This window comes from Diadema antillarum, unplaced genomic scaffold (genome assembly GCF_040938485.1).
Source record: "Diadema antillarum isolate AM-2024a unplaced genomic scaffold, OU_Dant_1.0 scf00000065, whole genome shotgun sequence".
NCBI classification, from domain to species: Eukaryota; Metazoa; Echinodermata; class Echinoidea; order Diadematoida; family Diadematidae; genus Diadema; species Diadema antillarum.
In genome coordinates, this window is record NW_027270954.1 from 1,629,028 (window position 1) to 1,651,897 (window position 22,870).

General features: G+C 39.2%; 1 protein-coding gene across 1 annotated transcript; it reads left to right on the top strand.

Moving 5' to 3' along the window:
- Positions 1-218: 218 nt before the first annotated feature.
- LOC139716428 (general transcription factor 3C polypeptide 4-like) lies at positions 219-21,837 on the top strand. The gene is made up of 14 exons (XM_071627974.1): positions 219-383; positions 2,074-2,218; positions 2,787-2,886; positions 3,843-3,918; positions 4,572-4,716; positions 6,146-6,332; positions 9,500-9,603; positions 10,652-10,806; positions 11,591-11,723; positions 13,803-13,883; positions 15,447-15,552; positions 20,128-20,231; positions 20,998-21,056; positions 21,730-21,837. Exons 1-14 carry the CDS (start codon positions 276-278, stop codon positions 21,835-21,837), a joined length of 1,611 nt encoding a protein of 536 aa, XP_071484075.1. The 5' UTR covers positions 219-275.
- The last annotated feature ends 1,033 nt before the right edge of the window (positions 21,838-22,870 follow it).

A 22,870-nucleotide genomic window follows, 5' to 3' on the forward strand; every position in this document is an offset into this window, starting at 1 on the left:
CCCTTCCCCATGGCCCAATTCGACGACAGCAGAATCTCCGGACGGTACGGAACCTCAGGAAAGTCACGCGTCACGAGTGTTTTGTTTGTTTGTTTGTTTGTTTTTGTTTTTTAACTAATATTTTCGTTTTTTTTCCACAGCCTCTAGGCGGCCCCCTCCCCAGCGCCCTCCCCCCCCCCCCCCCCCCCCCCCCATCTCGAGCTCCCCGCATAAGTCGAGCGAGGTGAACGACTGCACCGTGGACTGTGAGCCGATCCGAGGGTTTATCCTTTACAATGAAATCTGACCTTGAATTAGTTCAAACGGCAGTTGGTATTGATGTGTTGACATGGTCCCAGGATAACAAAATTGCCATTGCTGCCGAAAAGTCAGTCTATGTGTTGGTAAGTTGTTCTTTTCAAACCGCGAATCAAGACTACAGTCCCACGTATACACATTTTTGTCTGTTGTTGTAGTCTTGTATCTGTCGATGTCGCGGCCGCGGATTGCCTGCTGCCTTAGCAGCGTACAGCGCGGCGCGGCAGCGCGGCGGGGTGATGGAAGCCCGATGGAATGACCACGGTGACCCAGTGTCACTGCAACTAGTAGTAGAACTAGTAGTTGGTCTTGTCTAGACTGCTGAAATTGACTGTTATTAACATAGTAATTTGGCAGCGGTGTACCCATAGAATATAAGACAGATGTAATAATGTTTAGGTCAGTTTGGGAGTAGAAAACAAAACTGCATTAGCGCCTAGGCCCTATAGAATCTAATTAGTATTATTAGTATTAGATTAGTAAATTTATTGCGACTGAATTCTTCTTTGTCTTCTTCTTCTTCTGCTGGTGCTGGTTCTGGTTAAGTCTGCCTCCTTCAGTAAGCTGAAGATTCTTGCAAACTGAATTGTAGTGTACCTGTGTACTGTCTGAACTGCATATCCCGCTAGTGAACGAACATCTTGGTTGTGAATTAACATTCTTTTTCCTGGCCTTGCATGTATCCATCCAATATGGGCGAAAATTGATGGGCTGATAAACTCACGGAATAGATCAACAGGAATGAATAATGAATGATTGCTTTAAGTAGAGGGAAAGTTACCTATCAGACTGTACATGTGAAGTAGCTTGTTTCCTTGACCGAAAGATCGGTCTGTATCTGTCCGTCGGGGAATGTTCCGCGGAGACTGCGTCTGGCTTCACGGATCCCCTCCGTATACAGACCGAAGTCAATGATGCCAGCTCCTGTGTGGCAGTAGCGCACAGATCAAACGTTACGATAAACCAAATTTCAGACAGCTTTTTTACATTCAAACAAGTTTGACATGACATGACACATTATGCAGCAATATTTGGGGTTAATTTCTCACATTTTGCAATCGAAATACTCACAGTAACGCGGTTATAATGCAGAAATTTTATCCATATCGCAACATCGCCGTTCGCTAGCTGTAGGTCGCCATTTTGAATCTGCAAACCAATCGCATGCGAGGTAATTTATCAAGTAAAAAAAACACGTAGAAACTACCTCGCATGTGATTGGCTAATAGATTCATACTGTATGTTTCTGCAGTTTGAACGTGACGACGCGACGGGCTGGTTGATGTGTGTTTTGCGTTGAAAATTCGACCGAAATATTCGATTATTCATTAATCTGGTGAGTGTAGTCTATTCTTGAATAGTTGATTTAACTATTCAAGCTTAAATTTGCCGACCTAGGGCCGTGAATTAGACGCAATCGAGAAGGGTGAGGTACCTCACCCAATTTTCCATAGAGACAGTGGTTAAGAACATCCACACAGCAATGGGTACTACAACCTTCCGTGTGTCTACGGAGGACGGCGTTAATGGCAAAATACAAAAGAGTCCTCCGGACAGACGGATCTTTCTGTCTACCTGTTTCCCTGCATTTTTGATGAATACAGAATCCAGAAATGCAACAACATTGAACAAACTGATTAAAAAATCTTTACCTTGACAAGTAGAGCTTTATTGCTTGGCTATCACAAGTTGATTCTTTGTGCAGAAAAATAGCCTTTTGATTTTTAATACAAGACCTACTGTAATTGTAGAATTTTTGTTGTTTCATTCTTGCAGGTTCAAAGATTTACACCTTTTCTGAGAGATGAACTCTTTGATCTTGAAAAAGAAGTATGGGACTATGATCCGGGGACTGAGAGCCATAAGAAACCTGACATAGGCATCAATAGAAAGATTGTGAACGCACTGCCTTCAGACTCGTGTAAGTTCACAGCACGGCAAGGGAGAAATCCCACCTACGGTTCAGCAGGTCAAGTTTAGTGATGTAGAGCTCCACATGAAAACAGTGATTCCTTTTCACCTCGTTTGATATGAAATCTTTATAATGACTGTGCAGTTTGTGTTTAGGCTGTTCTAATATCTGTCTCATTGAACTTCCAACTCAACTGCATCATGTTTTATTTGCCAGTGGGCACATCTGCTGCATACGGGCTTACAGAGGAATGCTCTTTGCTGACAGTGAATAATAAGATCTCTCTGCTACTGGAGCCTAGGTAGACCCTCCACATTTTCTTCTGGGACATCATCAAGAAGTATCCATGGAGCCTGTAGCAGAGCTGTGAAATGATCAAAAAAGAAATATTGATGATGTTAGCATTGCCCAGCTGGACATTAGTGTCACAAACACAATAGTGAATCCCAGTAGGCTACTCTCCATATCAATCAGCAGGGACATACTGAAAGTATAATCATCAGGGAACAAGGATTAATTGGTCTGCTAATCCATTTCGTATCACCTTAGTTTCATGTGAATTTCTTTCTCTCTACAGTCACCCAGCACAGATTTGTCATGAATGGTCTGATTGACTTTGAGCTGAACTCTGACCCTTTGAAAGTCAAATTTTCTCCCATCAGTCGTTCCAACAAGAGGTAATGCTGGTATACCATGTCTCTTATTAACCATAACAAAATCAGGTGTCTAATTTTAACTGCTGAGCATTAAAGGGAAGCTACAAATGAACTACTCTCTGCATGCTGACAATATGTAACACCTTGAGTTTTAAAAAGTTCTAATAAATTTGAATTTCAAAACCTGATATAAATGCAGGCTTTGCTCATCAGGTCCCTTTTCTCAAGTCTGCAATAATCCTCAGAGTAATTTTGCACTAACTAGAATTCTGAAAAAGGTTATGATGGACTGTACCTTTGTGTCAGAAAAAAAGAATGAAAATGGGAAAGATAAATAGGGATATGACATGCAGAAGCACAGTGTAGTTAAACAGAATTTCAATGTGCTGCAAAGAGCAGAAGATCCAATATAATGCACATTGCTTGCACAAAGATTTTATGGTCTTATTGTAAAAACACTGCTGTCAAAATATATGAGAGAAGAGTTGCAAGCTATTGCCCCTTGGAGCCCTTCACACTTTTAGCGACTGTGAGCAGGCACTGTTGGCATTTTACCACATCATCTCTCCTCTCTTGAATGGGTTAACATCAGTCCAACAAACCCTGAAACAAAAATTTCAGAACAAACATCTCTTCATTACTTGATGTTTTGTCAAGTTTGATCTTGTTTTGTCCCCTCACAGTTATTCTGCAGTGCCTTCAAACTGTTTTTCACACTGTTATCTAACTTGACATCGTAGTAACGTGTAGGCCTACAGTGATGCATGTATGTATTTAGTGCTTTGAAGTCTCACTATGTGAATATGCTTTGTTTTGTCTCTCCTAGTAAAAATTAGGTATATTCACCAGCCTTCAATTTCCAGGTGGCATATCAAACATATGATCCATATTACTTATCATTTCTTTGAAAGCTATGTAGGCCCACACAGTAAACTAACATGTTGTAATGCATCTCTCAATGATTCTATTTGTCATAGGAGTTTGCTAGCATGTCTAACGAGAGCTCACCAGCTAGTCCTGTGTATGAAAGAAGACTCAAATGGCATTGGCAAGGTATGGAAGCCCTACACCAACCACTCTGGAGAAATAGTTTAATATCTTCACTGTTCCTGTAATATTTCTGTCTTTTTTTTTTTCATGTTCATGGCTATTCATTGAAAACTTTTTCTAATGGCATGGAAACTTTAAGATTTCACAAGACTTGTGCTGAACTAAATAGATTATGAGTAATATCGGCTGTCAAACAAATATGCAGAAATGGTATGATTATAGTAGATGGAGGGAATATTAATTTCCATTTTATATTGTTTGTAATGAAACCACATGAAAAATAGCAAAACAAAATGATCATTGTAGGTAAAAACCAATTATATGCAAGAAAGAAAAAGAGCTAAAGAATGTCCTTCATGAGAGTCCTGTTGTGTGTGTGTTTAAGTCATAAATCTATGTAGCATAACTTGTCACAATATTTTCTTCTTTCATAGGAGTCCTATTAAACTGCTAAAAATTTACAGCTGATTCTCAAATTGACAATACAATTTAGAAGAGTACAAATTTCTCCAGGATTTTATGGGGTGTGAACGCTTTGTATCAATGTTATATCTGACAGGTCTTCTGCCGCATCTTGTACGTATTCATAATAGTGACAATGTTAAAGTGAGCTACTTTTCAACAGACTAACCTCAAAATTCACCATTCATTGACAGCCATTGCATCTGATGCCTGATCTCTATGACTACGTCAAAATGAGGAACTTCAGCCTGACTGGAAAGCCAAGTAATGACCAAAAGCTGACCTTGACCGGTGACTTTGAGGAGTGCCAACGTAGGATGCACCAGCTGGAAACTACTGGTCAGCTCATGAATTCTTTTGTTGACATACTGTATACGCCAAATATTTCGCGAGGTTTTTATTTTCGCGAATTTTGAGAGTCGGTGCTAATCGCGAAATTAAAGACACACGAAAATATTGACTATGATCCAGATGTGAATGTGACGTACATGTGTACACTTCTCCATTCAGTACAGGACTCCACAATCGCGAATTTAACCACTCGCGAAATCGTTGGGTATTCCCGTCTCCTGAAAATTTAGACGCATGAAATATATGGCGTATACAGTAGTGTTTGTTCACTTGTATCTGGTACTGTGGGGACACCATGGAGTGAAGAGGTTGGTCTGGTTGGGATATGATGCAGCACAACGTACTCCGGGGTACCGTTGTTACCCGGGGTTCGGCCTTGTGTAGCACCACCTTGTGTCCATTATCATACAGTTGTGCAATGTTGTCGTGGTGACTATTTTCTCATCATCAGTGCCGGCATAAATTGGCGCGGTTTTAACAATTCAAATGCTGATGTTCCTTCCATGTCAACTTATAAACAGTGAAGATTACAACAGAGCATGTAGATAAGGAAAAAAAAATTATTATTGGCATGCATATATTGTTGCATAATCACAAACAATAGAAAACATTTCTGTACAAAATAGCACGAAAATGATTCTTTTATACATTTTTGTAACCCAGGGTACAACGCTGACAAAGAAATAAATAATTCAACAAAATGGCGAATTTTCAATTGATATCCCAGGGTACCAAATATTGCATCATATTATTTGAGAATCCTGTTAAAAATTGTAGACAGCTTCATCACTGATCTCCAATATATAAATACACACTCAGGTGAAGCATCTTGACTGGAGTTGACCGTTTCCAATGAGTGAGCACTTCAGTGCTGACATTCGCTGATACATGACTGACAGACGCTTTTTGTGTTTTTTCAAATGTACCCTGTTGGCAGCGAATGAAGATATTTTCAACTGGACCACCCATGTTTACCCAGCAACTGGGTTTTTAAAGTGATTCTTACAATATGCTTGATTATTGTGTGTATATCATTTTTGTAAAGGGTTTTAATGCTGTAAAACAATATATATATTTGCGGCATGAAAATTTCGTGAATTGGAGCCAAAGGCCTTTCTTGCTGCATGAAATTTACGCGAGGTGTCATTGGCATCCAATGAATATTGTGTAGGCAAGAACCTTTGCGTGCATTTTAATTTAGCAAATGTTGCCGCTCGCGAAATTTGCGAAGTTAAAATGCAGGCGAACATTCCTCTTTTAGAGTATGCTTTCTGTCTTGTGGTATAATAGATTAGGAGATTATGGATTATCCTTTACCCCATGAAAGCTCCAAACATAGGGAGACAAGTTTGTTCAAATGCCTCTTCTAACACTCCAGCACTATTTCCTGTGATATGACTATATTCTGCCCATGTAGGAATGGAATGGTCAGAGGCTTTCAGTGGAAAGCCCCTGGTAGAGCAGCACCAGACAGGTGGCCCCAGGGCCAAGAGATCCAGAGTGGATTGCCCTCCTTTGGACCACGTCCAGCTTTATCTCCTGGCTGCTGCCATGAAGAGTGGCCATGTGGTGGTGTGGAAGGTGGAATATCCCATTCAACACAGGTTGGTATCATGTCATCCTTTCCAGGGAGGTCTTCTGTCGTGTACTGTATCCTTCTCCTGTCCCTCTGCCTCCCCCCCCCCCCCCCCCCCCCGCACTAACACTTGACAAAATTTTGATAGACTATTTAAACTCTATCTATACACAAAGTTGTGCCCAGGAACGCTCCTGTAGTGCTTTAACTACTAGTAATACCCCTCTGAGTTTGTTCATATAGAGACTCATGGCTTGTCAAGAGCACACTCGAAGTGGCTGAGACGGGTATAAATGTCAGTGTGACCTTCAGGTCCACGGGGAACTTCTAACATGTAAACTGCATACACAGCGTACACCACATACCACTTCTGGAGCTCTCAAAATGTTGGTGACTGTTCATACAGAGTTTATAATGCTTCAGGAGCTCTCCTGAACCTAACCTCGAGAGGGGCATAACATTAGAGCACTGCAAGGCCAGATTTTCTGTTCATACAGAGTTCAGAGGGTTTCAGGCGTGCTCTAAATGCCCTGTATTTGGGAGTATTTGACTCCTTTCCTGTTTGCCAGCTTTCATTAACTCGTTGAGGACGAGTCCTGAGTATACTCGGGCAGGTGTGTGTGGGAAATGCGTGTTGTAGCAAAATCAAACCGTCCTCAACGGGTTAATGTCTCCAAACTCCAGCTTGATGTATTGTTGAACTTTGTGGATTTAGTTGTTTTTTTTTCTGATATGAAATTGTACAATTTTGTTTTTTTTGGACATGCAAATAAGGGTACTGAAATGTGAATATTCAGCCGTTAATTGAGATAGATAGTTCTTTCATTTTAAATGACATTGTTCACGTAGTAGATGTGAATATATGTGACCGTGCACCTCAAAACGAACATAAAGTCGCACACACTGATTTTGCCTGAGGACTGAAAATAAGTGAAATGGGTCAACCTAGCCGAACTTGACTTTTTCATATTTTCTGAAAGAGCGGGTCTTCTTTTACATTATGCTAAAATTTGGTATCATAAAACGGGCAGAAAAGTGTGTTTTTCTAGCAGTTTATATCGAACATTTTTGGTAGAATAATATGATTAGGTGTGTCTTTATAATCCCTTTCTATGCCTCCGCCACGAAGTGGTGCCGGAGGCATTATGTTTTCGGGTTGTCCGTCCGTCCGTCCGTCCGTACGTCGATAACTTGAGTAATATTTACTGGAATTTTACCAAACTTGGTCCAAGTTTGAAGTATGATGGGGCAATTAGTTGATTAGATTTTGGGTGAAATCGGCTAAAGGTCAAAGGTCAAAGGCGAAGGTCAAATCATGAAATTGTATCCGTTTACGCGATTACTCAAGACTGGATGGAGCAAATTTCACCAAACTTTGTTGGAGGATGATGTATGATGGGACAATTACTTGATTAGTTTTTCAGTGAAATCGGACAGAGGTCAAAGGTCAAAGATCAAGGTCAAATCCTAAAATTTATCTGTTTACGTGATAACCCAAAACTGGATGAAGCAGCTTTCACCAAACTTGGTCCAAGGATGATGTATGATGGGACAATTAGTGGAGTAGATTTTAGTGACATTGGCAAGAGGTCAAAGGTCAAAAGGTCAAGGTCAAATTCTACAAATGTTGCAATTTCCCCCATATCTATGCAATGCCCAAAGGTATTTTCTTGAAACTTGGTGTGGACATGAACTACTGCATAAAAATTCTCCAGAGAGAGTTTCATGTCATAAGGTCAAAGGTCAAAAGGTCAAAGGTTAGGTGAAAACGTTGCAATATCACTTTTCTTGCAAATGGTTCAATGTATTTTCATGGAACTTGGTACATACGCATGTACTGTCTGGCAGGGATTCTCTACGGAATTTAGGGGTCATGGATCAATAGTCAGGGGTCAAAGGTCAAGGTCAACTCCTCAAAATTTTACTATTTCCCTCATATACTAGTGTATGCAATGCTTGCATTATAAGTTTCAAAACTGAGTACATGCATTACCTAATGGAGATTCTCCAGGAAATTTCCAGCCTGAAGGTCAAAGGATAAGGGTCAAAGGCCAGGTTTCAATGCCCCCCCCCAAAAAAAAAAAATATTTTGTACCGTTATCACACTCTTTCTTCATACCTATGAAATTACTCAATGCATAAACTTCCCCAAAATTCCCCAAATATGTATAACTGCACTCTTTAGAAAATTATGGCAAACCCAGTTCAAGATATTTCTGACAAACCTGTCATTTCAATATTTTGCCAGTTATGTGAAAATGTCATGGATCACACATTGTGAAGACATTGTACTATACGCCTATTGGAAGAATCATGCATTATGGCGGAGGCATCAGTCGCCATAGCGACATTTCTAGTTCATTTCTGAAAAAAACCTTGTACACACTCTTCACTTTCAACTCTAATAACTTTTGAAAGGATAGTGCTACTGCTTGGAAAGTTGGCATTAATTATCTACAGAATGTGGTAATGAGGCATGCTTAATTTCAGTTTAATCTGATAATCCCTTCATTGTTGTTACTCTGGTGGTTTACTTCCTGTTTTTTGTCCCATTAATCGCACAGCCAGCACGGTTTGGTAGAGATTAAGCGCTTGAATAGACACTGTACTTCAGAGCCTCTTTTCTCAGTTCACACTTTTCCTGAGTTTGTGCTTTCTTTCCAATATTTAGATAGGTTAGGAGAGTCCATTTGATTGGAGTTATACATCATTTTAAAGCTTAAAGTGTGCTCTTTCAGAATATGGTCTTAACTAAAAATTCATGTCTGGCGACTTTTAGTTTGTTTTGAGGTGCAGGGTCACATATGTTCAAATGACCATATTCTTGGATACTATAGATAGAGGAGATTAATTTCAAATATGCTGCATGTTAATGGGATATCATTTTTTTGTGTGTGTCATCATCATTCTAAATGACAACTCAACATATTTAGATGATTTAAGGAATTTCTTTTTTTTTCTATATCTATGCACATGTCAATCTCTAAACCCTATGCATGTTTCTATGCATCTTTAAATCTACTGAAGTAGATTGACAGCTTTCTTTATCTACTTTAGCGAGCTAGCCAGCAAGGTATCAACCTATCTATTTGTATTTGTGTCAGTCTATCTTTTATCTATATCTATCTGTCAATTTTTCACTTCAGTCATGCTCATATGTAGCTTTATGAAAATGTTCTTTGTATTCTTCTCCAGGGATGCTGCCTCAGTAGCCTCAGTCATTGAAGCTGGACATGATTGGACATCGGCTCTAGCCTGGCACCACCCACTAGTGGACACTGCGCATCCTGGTCAGAGTGGTAAGGAGGCTGAGGCTTTAAAATATGGGAAGGTGCCACATACATTTGTACACGGTACATGTAACTGCAACCGTTGCAGCATCTAGTGGGCTGAAGTTCTTTGTGGACTATCATAAACCACAGTATTAAAGTTCCCAAAACATTATCCCCTTCTGTGCAAGGTACTTTGGACAGTGTGTACAATGCTATGACATTTTCTGTGCCAATCAGCACTCAAAGCACACAAGGGGTTAAGCATGCAATATTTCTTGGGTTTACCAGTTATTCAAAGAAACTAAACAAGAGACTGGAGACGCTGTGTGGATGTATTCTTAACCCGTTGAGGACGGTTTGATTTTGCTACAGCACGCATTTCCCATAGACACCTGCCTGTGTATACTCAGACTCGTCCTCAACGGGTTAAATTTCATCTTCATCTGATGCAATAAATTGGATACTTATAATGGTTCCAGTGACTTCCCTACAGAGGATGTTCAGTAAAATCTTATTAACCCATTGAGGACGAGTCCCGAGTATACTCGGGCAGGTGTCTATGGGAAATGCGTGTTGTAGAAAAGTCAAACCGTCCTCAACGGGTTAATGATATCTTTGCTGTGGTTGTATTCATGCATCTGTTCTATGAATTAATTGATTCATTCATACGAGTGCCGTCAAAATAGCCCACTTTTCCAGATCAGTGAATTTAGTGCAGTATTTCATTGTTGACAGTACATGAAATGGATATTAAAACATTCAATGTAGTAGTTTCCAATTTGCTCTTCTTTTGAATAATGGAAGCAACCCATTTAAAATACTATGAAAATAAACATTTTGTGGTGTGGAAATTTTAATGCATTTAGCGCGAACAGAAACTATTAGGAAATTCGAACATGCCAATGTTTTTTATAGTTATTGATAACACTAAAATTAATGTTTTGATTTTGTGAAACTAAAAACTTTTGTTAAACTAAAAACATTCATCTTACCCAGCAGAGCATGAATAATTGCGCAGGCAAAATTTTCTCTTTTATAGTATTTGACATCTATGGTTTGTATGCCATCTCTACAGCATTCCTTGCCACTGGAGGTCAGGAGGGGAGACTGTCCATTTGGCAAGTTCTTCTGACCTTGGGTCAAGAGATCATCGTGAGGAAGTTAGGCGATGCGTGGGAGGAGAAAGACCAGCTCCAAATCCAGGCTATGGCTTGGGTCAATGCACTTTGTGTGAGTAATCAACAACAAATTAAACTGAATGTGTGCATGGCCTCACATTGTTTGTTTGGCTCAGTCTTTGACATGTTGTCTCTGATAGAAACAAGGGAAAAGATAAAAACAAGAACAGATGTAAAAAATTGGAAGAAATCTAACATAAGGAGGAATTATCCACTCCTGCTCTTAGTTACTTGTGGAGGTGCAGCCAACATAAGCATCTTATCTATAAAAGTGATAAGAGAAGGAAATTTGCAGGGCTATTGTTCTTTGCATAATTGTGTAATCATAAATTTTCAAGTGAGAGGTGTGCTACATATTTTCTACAGATGGGTTACACTTTATTTCATATCAGTGAATAAATAGTTTAAGGAGGAGTAGTCATAGGTGATGATTACAAGACCAACGATATGATTATCAAACTTCTTTCGACGGGGGGATTTTGCTACAACATTTTCCATAGACACTTGCCCGAGTATACGCAGGACTTGTCCTCAACGGGTTAATCTCAGAAAGTTAATGTGGCAATAAGACATCGGACATTGTCCAAACTTTGGCCAGTTTTCTCTACCATATTCATACCAACATATCACATGTTGCCAGCTTTATGTATCTTATTAGCTTGGCTACAAGCTACAACAACTTATTCTGCGATCTAGCAAGTCATCATCAATTGTTTTCACAATCTTGATGTCCACAGAATATCTTCACAATGGTTAACTGTTTCAATGTTCTTTATTCTACTGGAATGCATGTGTTGTGTTTGTGTGTGTGTGTGTGTGGTTTTGTAACCCTGCAGACTGGTGACGCATTTGTCCTAGCAGCAGCAAAGGGTCTGTATATCATGGTCTTCCAGTTTGTGATGAGAGAAGGGAAACTTGAGGTCCAACACCAGTCTCACAAAGTGTCACTCCACACATCTCTTCTCTCAGGTATGTTTTTATGCCTCCGTCACGAAGTGGTGCCGGAGGCATTATGTTTTCGGGTTGTCCGTCCGTCCGTCCGTCCGTCCGTGCTAACGAGAGTATGCTTGTGTGGCTAGGAGAACAATAGTGCACAATAGATGGCCTTTATTCCGTCAGGCTTGTGTGGCTAAAATTTTTGCTTGTGTGTCTATTTTAACAAAAGGGAGAACAAAGGGGTAGACACACAAGTATATCACCGTGAGGTCTTCCGTCCTTCCGTCCGTCCGTCCGTCCGTCCGTCCGTCCTTCCGTCCGTCCGTAATGAATTTTGTGGACAGGGTAACTATCAAAACCTTTTGAGGTATCCTAATGAAACTTGGCATGTATGTGTATTAGGGGGTGAAGTTGTGCCTATCAACTTTTGGGTGCACATGCTCAAGGTCAAAGGTCAAAAGGTCAAGGTGAAATACATAAAATTTCACTATTTCCATCATATCTATGCAATGCCTGAAGATATTTTCTTGAAACTTAGTGTATACATGTATTACCCGATTTAGATTCTCTGGTGAAAGTTTGGGTCATGAGGTCAAAGGTCAAAGGTCAAAAGGTCAAGAAAAATATTAAAACTTCACCTTTTTTCTCTGTACCTTGGAAATTGTTCAAGGTATCTTCATGGAACATAGTATATATACATGCACTGACTGGCAGTGATTATCTAGAGAATTTAGGGTTCATGGGGTCAAAGGTCAGGGGTCAAAGGTCAAGGGCAACACTTCAAGATTTTGCTATTTCCCTCATGTTTATGCAATGCCAGCAGGATTATGTTTTTTTTACACTTGGTGTATGCATGTATAACCTAATAGAGATTCTCTGGAAAGTTTTGTTTTTCTTTTGTTTTTGCCTCAAAGGTCAAAAGGTCAAAGATCAAGTGAAAGTGCTGAACTAAGTTTTTCCTCCATATCTCGGAAGTGGCTCAAGTTATCTTGAAACGTACTACATATTTATGCATGTTCTGCCTGACAGTGATTATCTTATGAATTTTAGGGTCAAAGGCCAGATGAAAATGGTAACAATTTACTATTCAATACAGAAATTGCACTTTTTCTCCATACCTTGAAAATTACTCAATGCATAAACGTATGAATGGGTCAAAGTCAAGTTAAAGTTCTTAAATCCCAAATACATGCTCTCCTATTCATCCAATTAAACCTAGGTCAAGGAAGGTGAACATTCAACACATTTGTGACAAACTTGTCATTTTAATATTTTGCCAATTTTTTGAAAATGTAATTACACATTGTCCACATGTACTATCTAGACCTATTAGGAGAATCATGCATTATGGCGGAGGCATACCAGTCGCCATAGCGACATTTCTAGTCAGTTTGGTTTGTGTTGATTTTGTGTTTGCATTCTAAAAGCTTTAAGGTAGCATGCAGTGTAGCGCAAGGTTATTAGCATACATGCATCCGTCATATTCAAATTATCATATGGGCTTCATGAATTGAATTTATTTGTGTTTCATTGTGATGGGATATGTTGATGAGAGTGATAAGAGACTTGTTTTGTGTTCATCGTTTAATAGTAATTTTAGTAATGTTGTGAAAGAATACTACATGATGTTGAGTGTTGTCTTCAGTGATAAGGTGGAGATATTCGTCATGTGTTAATCAGTTTCCTACCAGATTTTGAAGTATCCATAGACTTGCAATCACTTTGCTATGAAACATATCGTACATATGTATAGCCAGGCATATCAAAGCAAGGGCTTCTACATATGCTTGATGTCTCCTGTTATGCCAGAAATAATTTCACATCTGGTAAACTGAGTGTATCTGTAAACATTTTGTGCAGGCCTGAGTATTAAATAGCTTCATCAAACATAGAATGAGGTATGATGGCTTTTACATGTATTACTTTTTGCCTCTGACAACTTCAAATGAGATATTCTCAAACAAAATTTTCCATGCTGAAAGTTGCAATCTCTGTAGGTCTTTCTTAGTCTATGGTCTGTGATGCACACGTACAGTAGTTGAATATAAGATGCATGATGAAGATGATATGCTGCAGTGACTGTCTTACTGTGTAATGTCTTCCTCTTCGCAGGATTTGTTTGTTACAAGAACCTGGTGTACTCCTCATCAACAGATGGCAGCATCCAGGAAGCCCGCATTCAGAAGGAAAATGGTTGGTTCCGGCCATGTCGTGGTTTCATTCTAGTTGTTGGTTAATTCATGTGAATTCATTTTGCAGGCTTGCTAAAGTTGTCAGAATTTCATAAGCATTAAATCTGGTCCAGGTGTTGCAGTACTGCAGAACATATTACTTGTGCGCTAATATAGACTACTGTAGTTCCTGTGAGCAGTTAGCACAGCCCAATGTGTGTTTACTAACAGACAGTGATGAAATGACTTATTCTCATGTTTTGGCTATCATGTATCAACTTGTGTGGCACTGGCTTTGAATAAATGTCTATTCACCTTACTGATTACAGGGTTGCCAACACTGGAAACTAGTTGAGAGTGAGACTCCCATCGGCCAATGCTATAATTTGGGAGTCAAAATGAGTGAGATCAATAGAAATGCATGCAAATGAAATAAAGTTTTATAGTGAGAAAGGACCAAAATGCGTGAGTCTCACGCTCAATGCGTGAGAGTTGGCAGCCCTGTAATTAGCTGTCACAGTATGTTGTTGTCCAACCTCCCCCGCCCCCCCCCCCCCCCATCTTCCTCACAGTATAATCCGAGAGGAAGTCCAGTACCTTTTGCCTTTGCTGTATCAGAGTACACATGCAAAAGAAGGAATATGTAGAGTGGGAACTGCCAAATCACCCCATTGGTAAAGGGATTTGTTCTGTGCAATCTTTTTGTAAAAGAAAACTCCACTGTATCAAGGAAACCTTGCTTTCCATTGTTCAGTCATCATCTTGTCATTGCTGGGGTGACAAAATCTTGTATCTCAAGTTTTGTTGAAAATGACGTTTTTGATTAATGGTCAGATACTGTATACGCTATAATTTTCGCGTACATAAATTTTCGCGAATTGCCGCTGTCACACATTTTCGCGAGTGGTTAAATTCGCGATTGAGGGACCAGAGAAAATATGAAGTGGCAAAGAAAGTGTAAATTTTCAACTTACTAGCAAATAAGAATGATACTAGTTATACACTGCATGAAAAAAACTTACCAAACTCTGCGAACTAGTAAGTTAGAATTCAATATTTTTGAAGTGGTTAAGTCCATCGCATTAGATTTCTGACGAGTGGTCCCCCTGCGATAATGGATTGCTCTCTACAGTATTCGTAAGTAGACGTGGACGTGCGTAAACAAGCTTAGCCAGTATTGTCTGTTCGGTAAGCCGTGACATGGTATGCTAGTACTGAAATGTTCGTATCATCAAGGCAAGGGATTCATTTTGAAAGGTAATAATTTCGCGTGTTGTTAATTTCGCGAATAGCTCCCGACTCGCGAAATTCGCGAAAATAAAACCCCCGCGAAATATATAGCGTATACAGTAATCAGTCAGGTGATGTCCTGTCCAAATCCTAGTTGCCTTATCCCAAAAATGAAGCAACCACACAGCAAGTCAAAGAAAAGTCTATCCCATTTGATATAGTGCTTTGGCTACTATGTTTTTTTTATTTTTGCTCTCCTGGACATTTGTAGATACAAGGTTTTGTTGCCCCAGCGACGTTATATTCCTAGAATTGAGTGACAAACATGCCCCCACTCCACAAATTTACCCTCCAGGCATCTCTGTCTCTCTGAGTCTGAAGGAGCCAGCAAGAATCCTTGGCTACAAGGTCAATGGCCTCGCTATCTCCAGGAATGGCGTCTTCTTGGCTGCCATCAGGACGTAAGTTGCACAATTTCGTATGTTTATTAATATCCATGCAGTGTTGGTATTCATTGTTCTCTGGATGAGAGTAATTTTGTTGCACATGAAGTTTTCCTGTCTTGACATGGCACAGCAGTAAACCTTCTGAGGGGAGAATGGAATGTCTTCAGTTCATTGTTTGTTTTTTCATTGTTTTTTTAGGTGATACGCTATCAGCGTATCACCTATTGTGATTGCCAAAATTTCTCTTTTTTTTTATTCTTCTTTCTTTCTGCCACATTTTGTGTCGTCAATATCTCAACAATGACATTACGGAATAACATGACATTTTCAGTCAACATGTCTCATAACAATATCTAGCCACAATAAGGTTTTCATGACAGTAACATATCTATGACATCATCTAGGCGCCATTTTGTGATTTTCGGACCTTGTCACATGATCGATCATAACTTCATAACTAGATATCATTTCTGTATCATTTTCGGTGGACGCAAAGTTCAGGTCACGCTCTATCTTACGTTTTAACGCTAGTTACCCAGGTCATCATTACGCGCGCGTTTGCGCGCGTCAAAATTTTAAAAGGCTCAAAACGACTTCCCAATGGGAAATCTCGAAGTTTCAGACAATTTTAAGCGTTTCAAACATTTTCTCGCGTGCGCGTCCGTCCGCGCAATTTCGCGCGCAGAGGGCGTAACTAACATGAAAATGCAATTTTTTTGACTGATTTGGATTTCTGATACTTTGAGTAACAATATCCATTGATTTCCGATCGATTTTGACCTATAACAAAGGAATGCACTGGCGTCAAAGTTGAAATTCCGCGCGCGCATCTTTCTGCAAATATAGTGAAAAAACATGTTTTTGTTTATGTCGCCATAGCTCTTTAAATCGTCCATTGACCCTATATTTCTATTGCATATTACAAAAGCATATGAATTGGAAATAACGTTTCAAGTACCAATATTGCCAGGAAAACTCATGACGTCATCATATCATCATCTGAAATCAAAAAAGTGGAATTAATTTTTTTGAGGTACTCTTTCTGACATTCATTTACTCGTATCTCTATTGTTTAAGCTTAATATCACCCCAAATTCAGATATGTTTTACTTTGAACATTTGCCTTTCAAGTCCATGTCATGGTTTTGAAATTTGATGACGTCATCATACTTTAAATTGTGATTAAAGGTAAAGACGCAAAATCGGACAAGTTTACGTGTTATGTCTATGGGAGGTGATTTTTTTAAAAACCATACATTGACTTGACAACGTTTAAGCACCTTTATCTGAGATGATTTTGCTTCATTTCCTCTGAAAATTAAGTATGTTGTAGCTGTGACAATAAGCTGCAGTAATCATGCATTTTATTCTTTGAAATCTCCTCATCAGGTTGACAATTTTGCAATTTAAAACTGAAAATGAGAATGGAATGCGGACGAAACGATTCCTGATTCATCTTTCACGTACATAACTTTACGTTCCTCTAATTTTCTCGTCGAGACGTATGGCCGAGTGGTTAGAGGTGTCGTCACAGAAACGTGAGGTTGCACACGTACGGGTTCGAACCTCACAAGAGCACGAAAGAAAGTAATAATTTTTTTTTTACTTTTTTTCTTCAATGGAGTACTACACCTTCGTCCATGTAGAAGTCACGTTCGCATGTAAACACACCTATACGCACACACTCACACAGTATCCCTTTGTTTATCGTTGGAGACTGCATTGCTTCGATTGCTGCAAAATATTGCAGGCTGGGCTTTTCAAGCTGATCATGGTATATTGTAACAAAATGAAATTTGTTCATATCAATTCAGTAACACAATGTAGTCGTGGTTACTTTGTGCTGATTTTATACATGTAAGAAGCTATACATTGTAAAAAAAGGTATTTGAATTGTTCCTTTAAGTCAGTCTTCTGTATTGATGATTATTTGTCAATTAGTGGTTTTTGTGGAGTTTCAGATAATGATAAAAAGTATGTATGATAAGTGCAGCGATACTTTCTACAGTTAGTTCAAAGTTGTGTTACAGAGGTTTGATACATACATTTAGCATTGTGTTTGTGTGTCCACGTGTGTATACAGGTTGGCCATATGGCACATTCTAGACAATAAATCTTAATTAATTAGCAAACGCGATCAGCTATGGAACTGAATATGGTACTAATGTATGATGTTCATGATTCTCATTAAACTGTGACGAGTTTAAAGAGATAGCTTAACTGTGTGTAAAAATAAAGCAATAATAAGGAAATTTTAAGGGAATTTGATAACCATGCCTATAATAATTTCATACAGGTACTAATAGCTGCCTCATATTCGTGTGATTGATCGTCATGTCAATAGCAAACTGACAACGTACGATTAATATCTTATACATTAAACAACTGTCTTTCAAATCCATATCGATGTTTTCTAGTTTGATGACGTCATCATACTTTAAATTGTGATAAAAGTAAAGACACAAAATCGGATAAGTTTACGTGTTATGTCTATGGGAGGTGATTTTTTTTTAAAACCATGCATTGACTTGACAACGTTTAAGCACCTCTATCTCAGCTGATTTTGCTTCATTTCCTCTGAAACTTAGTATGTTGTAGCTGAGACAATAAGCTGCAGTAATCATGCATTTTATTCTTTGAAATCTCCTCATCAGATTGACAATTTTGCAGTTTAAAACTGAAAATGAAAATGGAATGTGGACAAAACGATTCCTCATGTATCTTTCACATACATAAGTTTACGTTTCCCATATTTTCTCGTCGAGACGTATGGCCGAGTGGCTAAAGGCGACGTCTCAGAGACGTAAAGTTGCGGGTTGGAACCCCACAAAATCACGAAACAAAATACTTAGCTATTTTACTTTTTTTTCTTCAATTTTGTATTACATATTCGTCCATGTAGAAATCACGTACGTATATAAACGCACCTATACACACACACAGACACACACACACACGCCATATCCCTCTTTTTTGTGTGTTGGAGACCACATTGCTTCGACTGCAGCACAATTTTGCAGGTTGACTTTGTCAAACCGATCATAGTATGTAATGACGACGACTGAGGTGTTGTACTTTGAACAATTGTCTTTCAAGACGATGTCATTGTTTTGTAATTTGATGACGTCATTACACTGAAAATTGTGATTAAAGGCAAGGTATCAAAACCAGCCGATTATAGGTTTTATGTCTGCGGGACGTATTTTTCCCAAGTTGCCAGAAATGGCATAGCGACCTCAGTCGTTACAAGGCCGCTTTTCCGTCTAGCAATGCAATAGATGTTCACACGGCCACGTTGGTTGAGTGGGCATTGACTTTCCCCCTGTTATATCTATACATTGTTTTTTTTTTTTGTCTTACCATTTCCGTGGATGACCCGTGGCCGAGTGGTTACAGAAACGGTTTCGCATGTACGCTCAATATAACTTCAAGGTGCCTGTATCACATTCTTTTCTTTGTCGATCACAGATGACTGTCATCTGATGACCACAAGCGTATCACCTAACTCGTCCTCAATGTGACGAGTTTTCATGTCTCGTTTCATTTAGATTTTGTGGGGCAATAGTGCTGGAGGTAAAATTCACCAATGAATATGTCCTGTTGTGCGTGTTGGACAATCCTTTTTTAAATGTATAATTCGACTTGTACGTGTACACCTGTACTGATATCGTTCTTTAACTCTTCATGTGCCACGTTTGCATGCCCGATTCAGTTGATGGCTTGCCAAGTTTGCATATTTTGCTCGCGGGTAAAACCCCGCCCAAACCAATTGATAAATCACCAAATGTCACAGTACAAATAAAGCTTCACTTGTGGTTCCATTCCTCACAAAGAAACATGTATGTTGTGTCGCATGGTGATTGAATAGTGGTGTTTCATTAGGGATTTTTGAGTAAATTCTAATTTTCTGATGTGGTTGCGTCTGTTAAAGTCATGCCTCTCAGACATGAACATAAGTGTAGCTACTAGCCATTTGCAAGAATGATGATCATAGATTTGTCATAGAATTTACATAACAGCAAAGCTTGGAATTTTCTATAGGACTTTGCTCATTGCATGTCTGTCTAGCAAAACATTTTTATTAAAAAGTTGCATGGCTTTGAAAAACATGAATGTTTTACTGTTATAAAAGTGCTTATGCATTGTGGTCTCAGAATAATTTGGCACACAGGGTTTTCACTTTGGCATACAAAGTTGACAGCAATAAAAGACTACGACCAATCTTTAGCAATGGATAAGTATTGTGGTATGGTCTCAGTTTTAATAGATATCTTATTTTGCTTTTCTCACCTTTGAGTTTGATTAAACATTGTCCCATAAACCTCCTTATTTCAAACACACAGGAGCTGAGGAAATCTGTCAATTTCAAAGAAAGTCAACAAAATAGAGAATAAGAGAAGAATGCATGACCTTTTCCCTGCATTGATGTACATACAGTAATTTGTAGACTTGTGAAATATTATCTATGACACCTATCTGCCTGATTGGATTGCAAAACCATCTAAAAGGAAAATTGTTCGCTAGTTGGATTGATTTTGAGGTGTAGGAGGATTTTTAAGATAATTTTTGTATGCTGGTACTCTTCTACAGCCGTGCGGCTCCAAGAATGTCCGCAGCACGTGTATCATCTCGACTGCACTACATAGTGGCTGCATCTGAGGAGGAAATTGAAAGGATTCTGTTAGACACGACAGGTTAGTCTGTATGTTGTCATGGCTGTGTGATCCACCATGTCTATACGCTATTTATGATATCTAAGTGACTGCTTTTCCCATTGTTACAGAAGGGAGGCACATCAGAGCTGTTCATTTTGTGGTAAAGTGTCTGCTAGTGCAGTGAACATGGTGTGTCTGTATTGAAATGATCAGATCAGTGTCCTAAAAACTACGTAGGTAGGGCAGCTGCATCAAGATGAAAAAATAAAGACTTGTTCTATCGATCAAGTTTCCCCTGGAAAGTGCTATCACAGGAAATTTGTACAGTGTACAGTAGGGAAATGCAATCTAGCTTAAATGGTCTCCGTGCATAAATTTCATACAAAAACAAGATAGGCTACAGTCACTGAAACAAATACAGGTAACTCCCAGTATACCAAAGTCCTCATGACAGACAGTTTCATTTCATTATAATTCAATATGAAAATCTGAAACCAAACAAATAAAAGAAGTACAGATATATGGGTAGTAATTTTGGGAACTGAATTTTTACTTTGTTGTAAAAAAAAAAATTAAAAAATCATATAACTGTGTTTGTTATAATGGGAGTATCTGTTTGCGATGTAAAAATGTGTTTGTCCCCTCTCCTCATTCCTAGAAAAAAAAAGGCAAGGATTGGTCAAAGAGGGGGTAAAGATATCAAACCTTGATTTATGGAACAGGTATTCATGTGACTCCACTTTCTTCATCTTCTGTTACAGTTCCATTTTTTTTTGTGTAAGATTGTAATGTGTGCTTTCTAAAGACAGCAATCTGATACAAAATTTTGTCATCGGTAGAGGGAAAAAACTCCACCAGTCAAAGGTCAGTAGTTATCTTGACATTGTGTAGGGATGCCACGTGAAGTTATTACCTCCGCAGTGGGATGAGGTTATGTTTTCATTACCTTTGGTTTCGGTTGGTTTGTTTGTTTGCTCCTTGTGCAAAATAACTCAAAAAGTTGTTAACGGATTTGGATTACACTTACAGGGAAGGTTCAGAATGACACATGTAACAGATGATTAAAATTTTGTTAGTAAACCGGGAATTTTTGTGGATTTTATGAAGAATTTTCAATATTTTGGCCGGTAGGGTCAATGAACTTCTGAGTTTAAGCTATGCACTAAAGTGCGTGCTCTAGTTTCTGGTCCAGGGCGAGAGTTTGTACATAACAAAAGGCTTCTATTTTGGGAAATTGGGCGTTTTTCAGCTTGCACATGTAGGCCCTATGGGTAAAAATCACCGATCTTTATGGAAGAACAAATCAGCGGTTGAAATGAGCTGCTTGGCGGAGGTCTGTGCTCTCAGAGTGCTTCTCTAGTTAGAAAACACTTGAAATGTGTTTGTTGTCTGGTTGGCTCTTTCCTCGGAAAACAAAGCAGTGTCATTACCTCTTCATTAATCCTGTATTACAGTGTTGAAGGCAAGATTGCATAGGAACCTTTCTATGCCATGTGTCAGTGTGTGTTTCTTTTTGCCCATCTTTCCTGTACTTCAGGGAGCCTGTGTGACAAGTGCGACTGTCTGGAGTGGCTGTACCGCAGAATCACATCAGAAAGCGTCCCCCAGGACACCGTGGATGTCATCATGTCGGACCAGACCCTGAAAGGGCGGGGCAGGCAGGACCTGGCCTACCTGTTGGCGCTACGCAGACTGGTCTGCTTCATGCTGGTCCACCGTTTCTCCCAGCAGCTCCTACAGGTGTATGGAAACAAGGAGAAGGGGTCTCTGGAGACGGAAATCAAAGAGAAGGTAAGAAAGTACTCAATAGCAGTGGCGGATCCAGAGGGGGGTGCAACCGGCGCATGCCCCCCCCCCTTTATATTTCATTAAAAACAAAAGAAATAAAAAAAAAATGAAATGAAACCCGGAAGTGGCACCAGAAATATTAGTTGCCCCCCCCCCCCCCCCCCCCCCCCCCTTACAGAATTCCTGGATTCGCCCCTGCTTAATGTGCGTGGCTGCGGCATTTCCATGATGTTGCTCCTGCGACAATTGCTCCCATGAAATATCTGCCCGCTAAGCTAAAGATGAATTCTACCTGCTATTAGCTAAACATAAATTCTGCCCCCAAAACATAACCCTAACTCTAGTCCTCACATCAAACTAAACTGCTATTGGCAGGCCCTTGGATATCCCTTATTGTCTCATCAATAGTCACTACATGTATATCTGCAGCTTGTGATATCACTTCCTTTAGTATATGCAGAGTTACATTTTGTAGCTTCTTTGTGGCTTGTTACTTCCCTTCTTTTTCAGTTTATGCCGAGTTGTTTTCCCTGTTTTTTGTATTGTCACTTCCTTCAGTCTGTGCATTTTTTTTTCTTGTAAGTGGCTCATTTCAGTGCTTTCTGCATTTTGGCAGGCCGTGGCCTAATTCATCTCTTTTTCCTAATGCCTTTTTTTTTTTTTTTTGAGACAGGCATTAAACAAAACTTTTGAAAACTGATAATTGTATCAGGATTTTGTGTTGATATGCAAAGTTCCCACTTTGTACACATTTCATGCTCTTCTTGTTGTTTTTATCGTAATGTTGCTCCATTCAAGATACAGATTTGACTCTGCCTATAGATTAGAGATACGCTTTCCTGTGAAAGAGTATGTTCTTTCTTTTTTAGTGACCATATTGTCATAGTAAG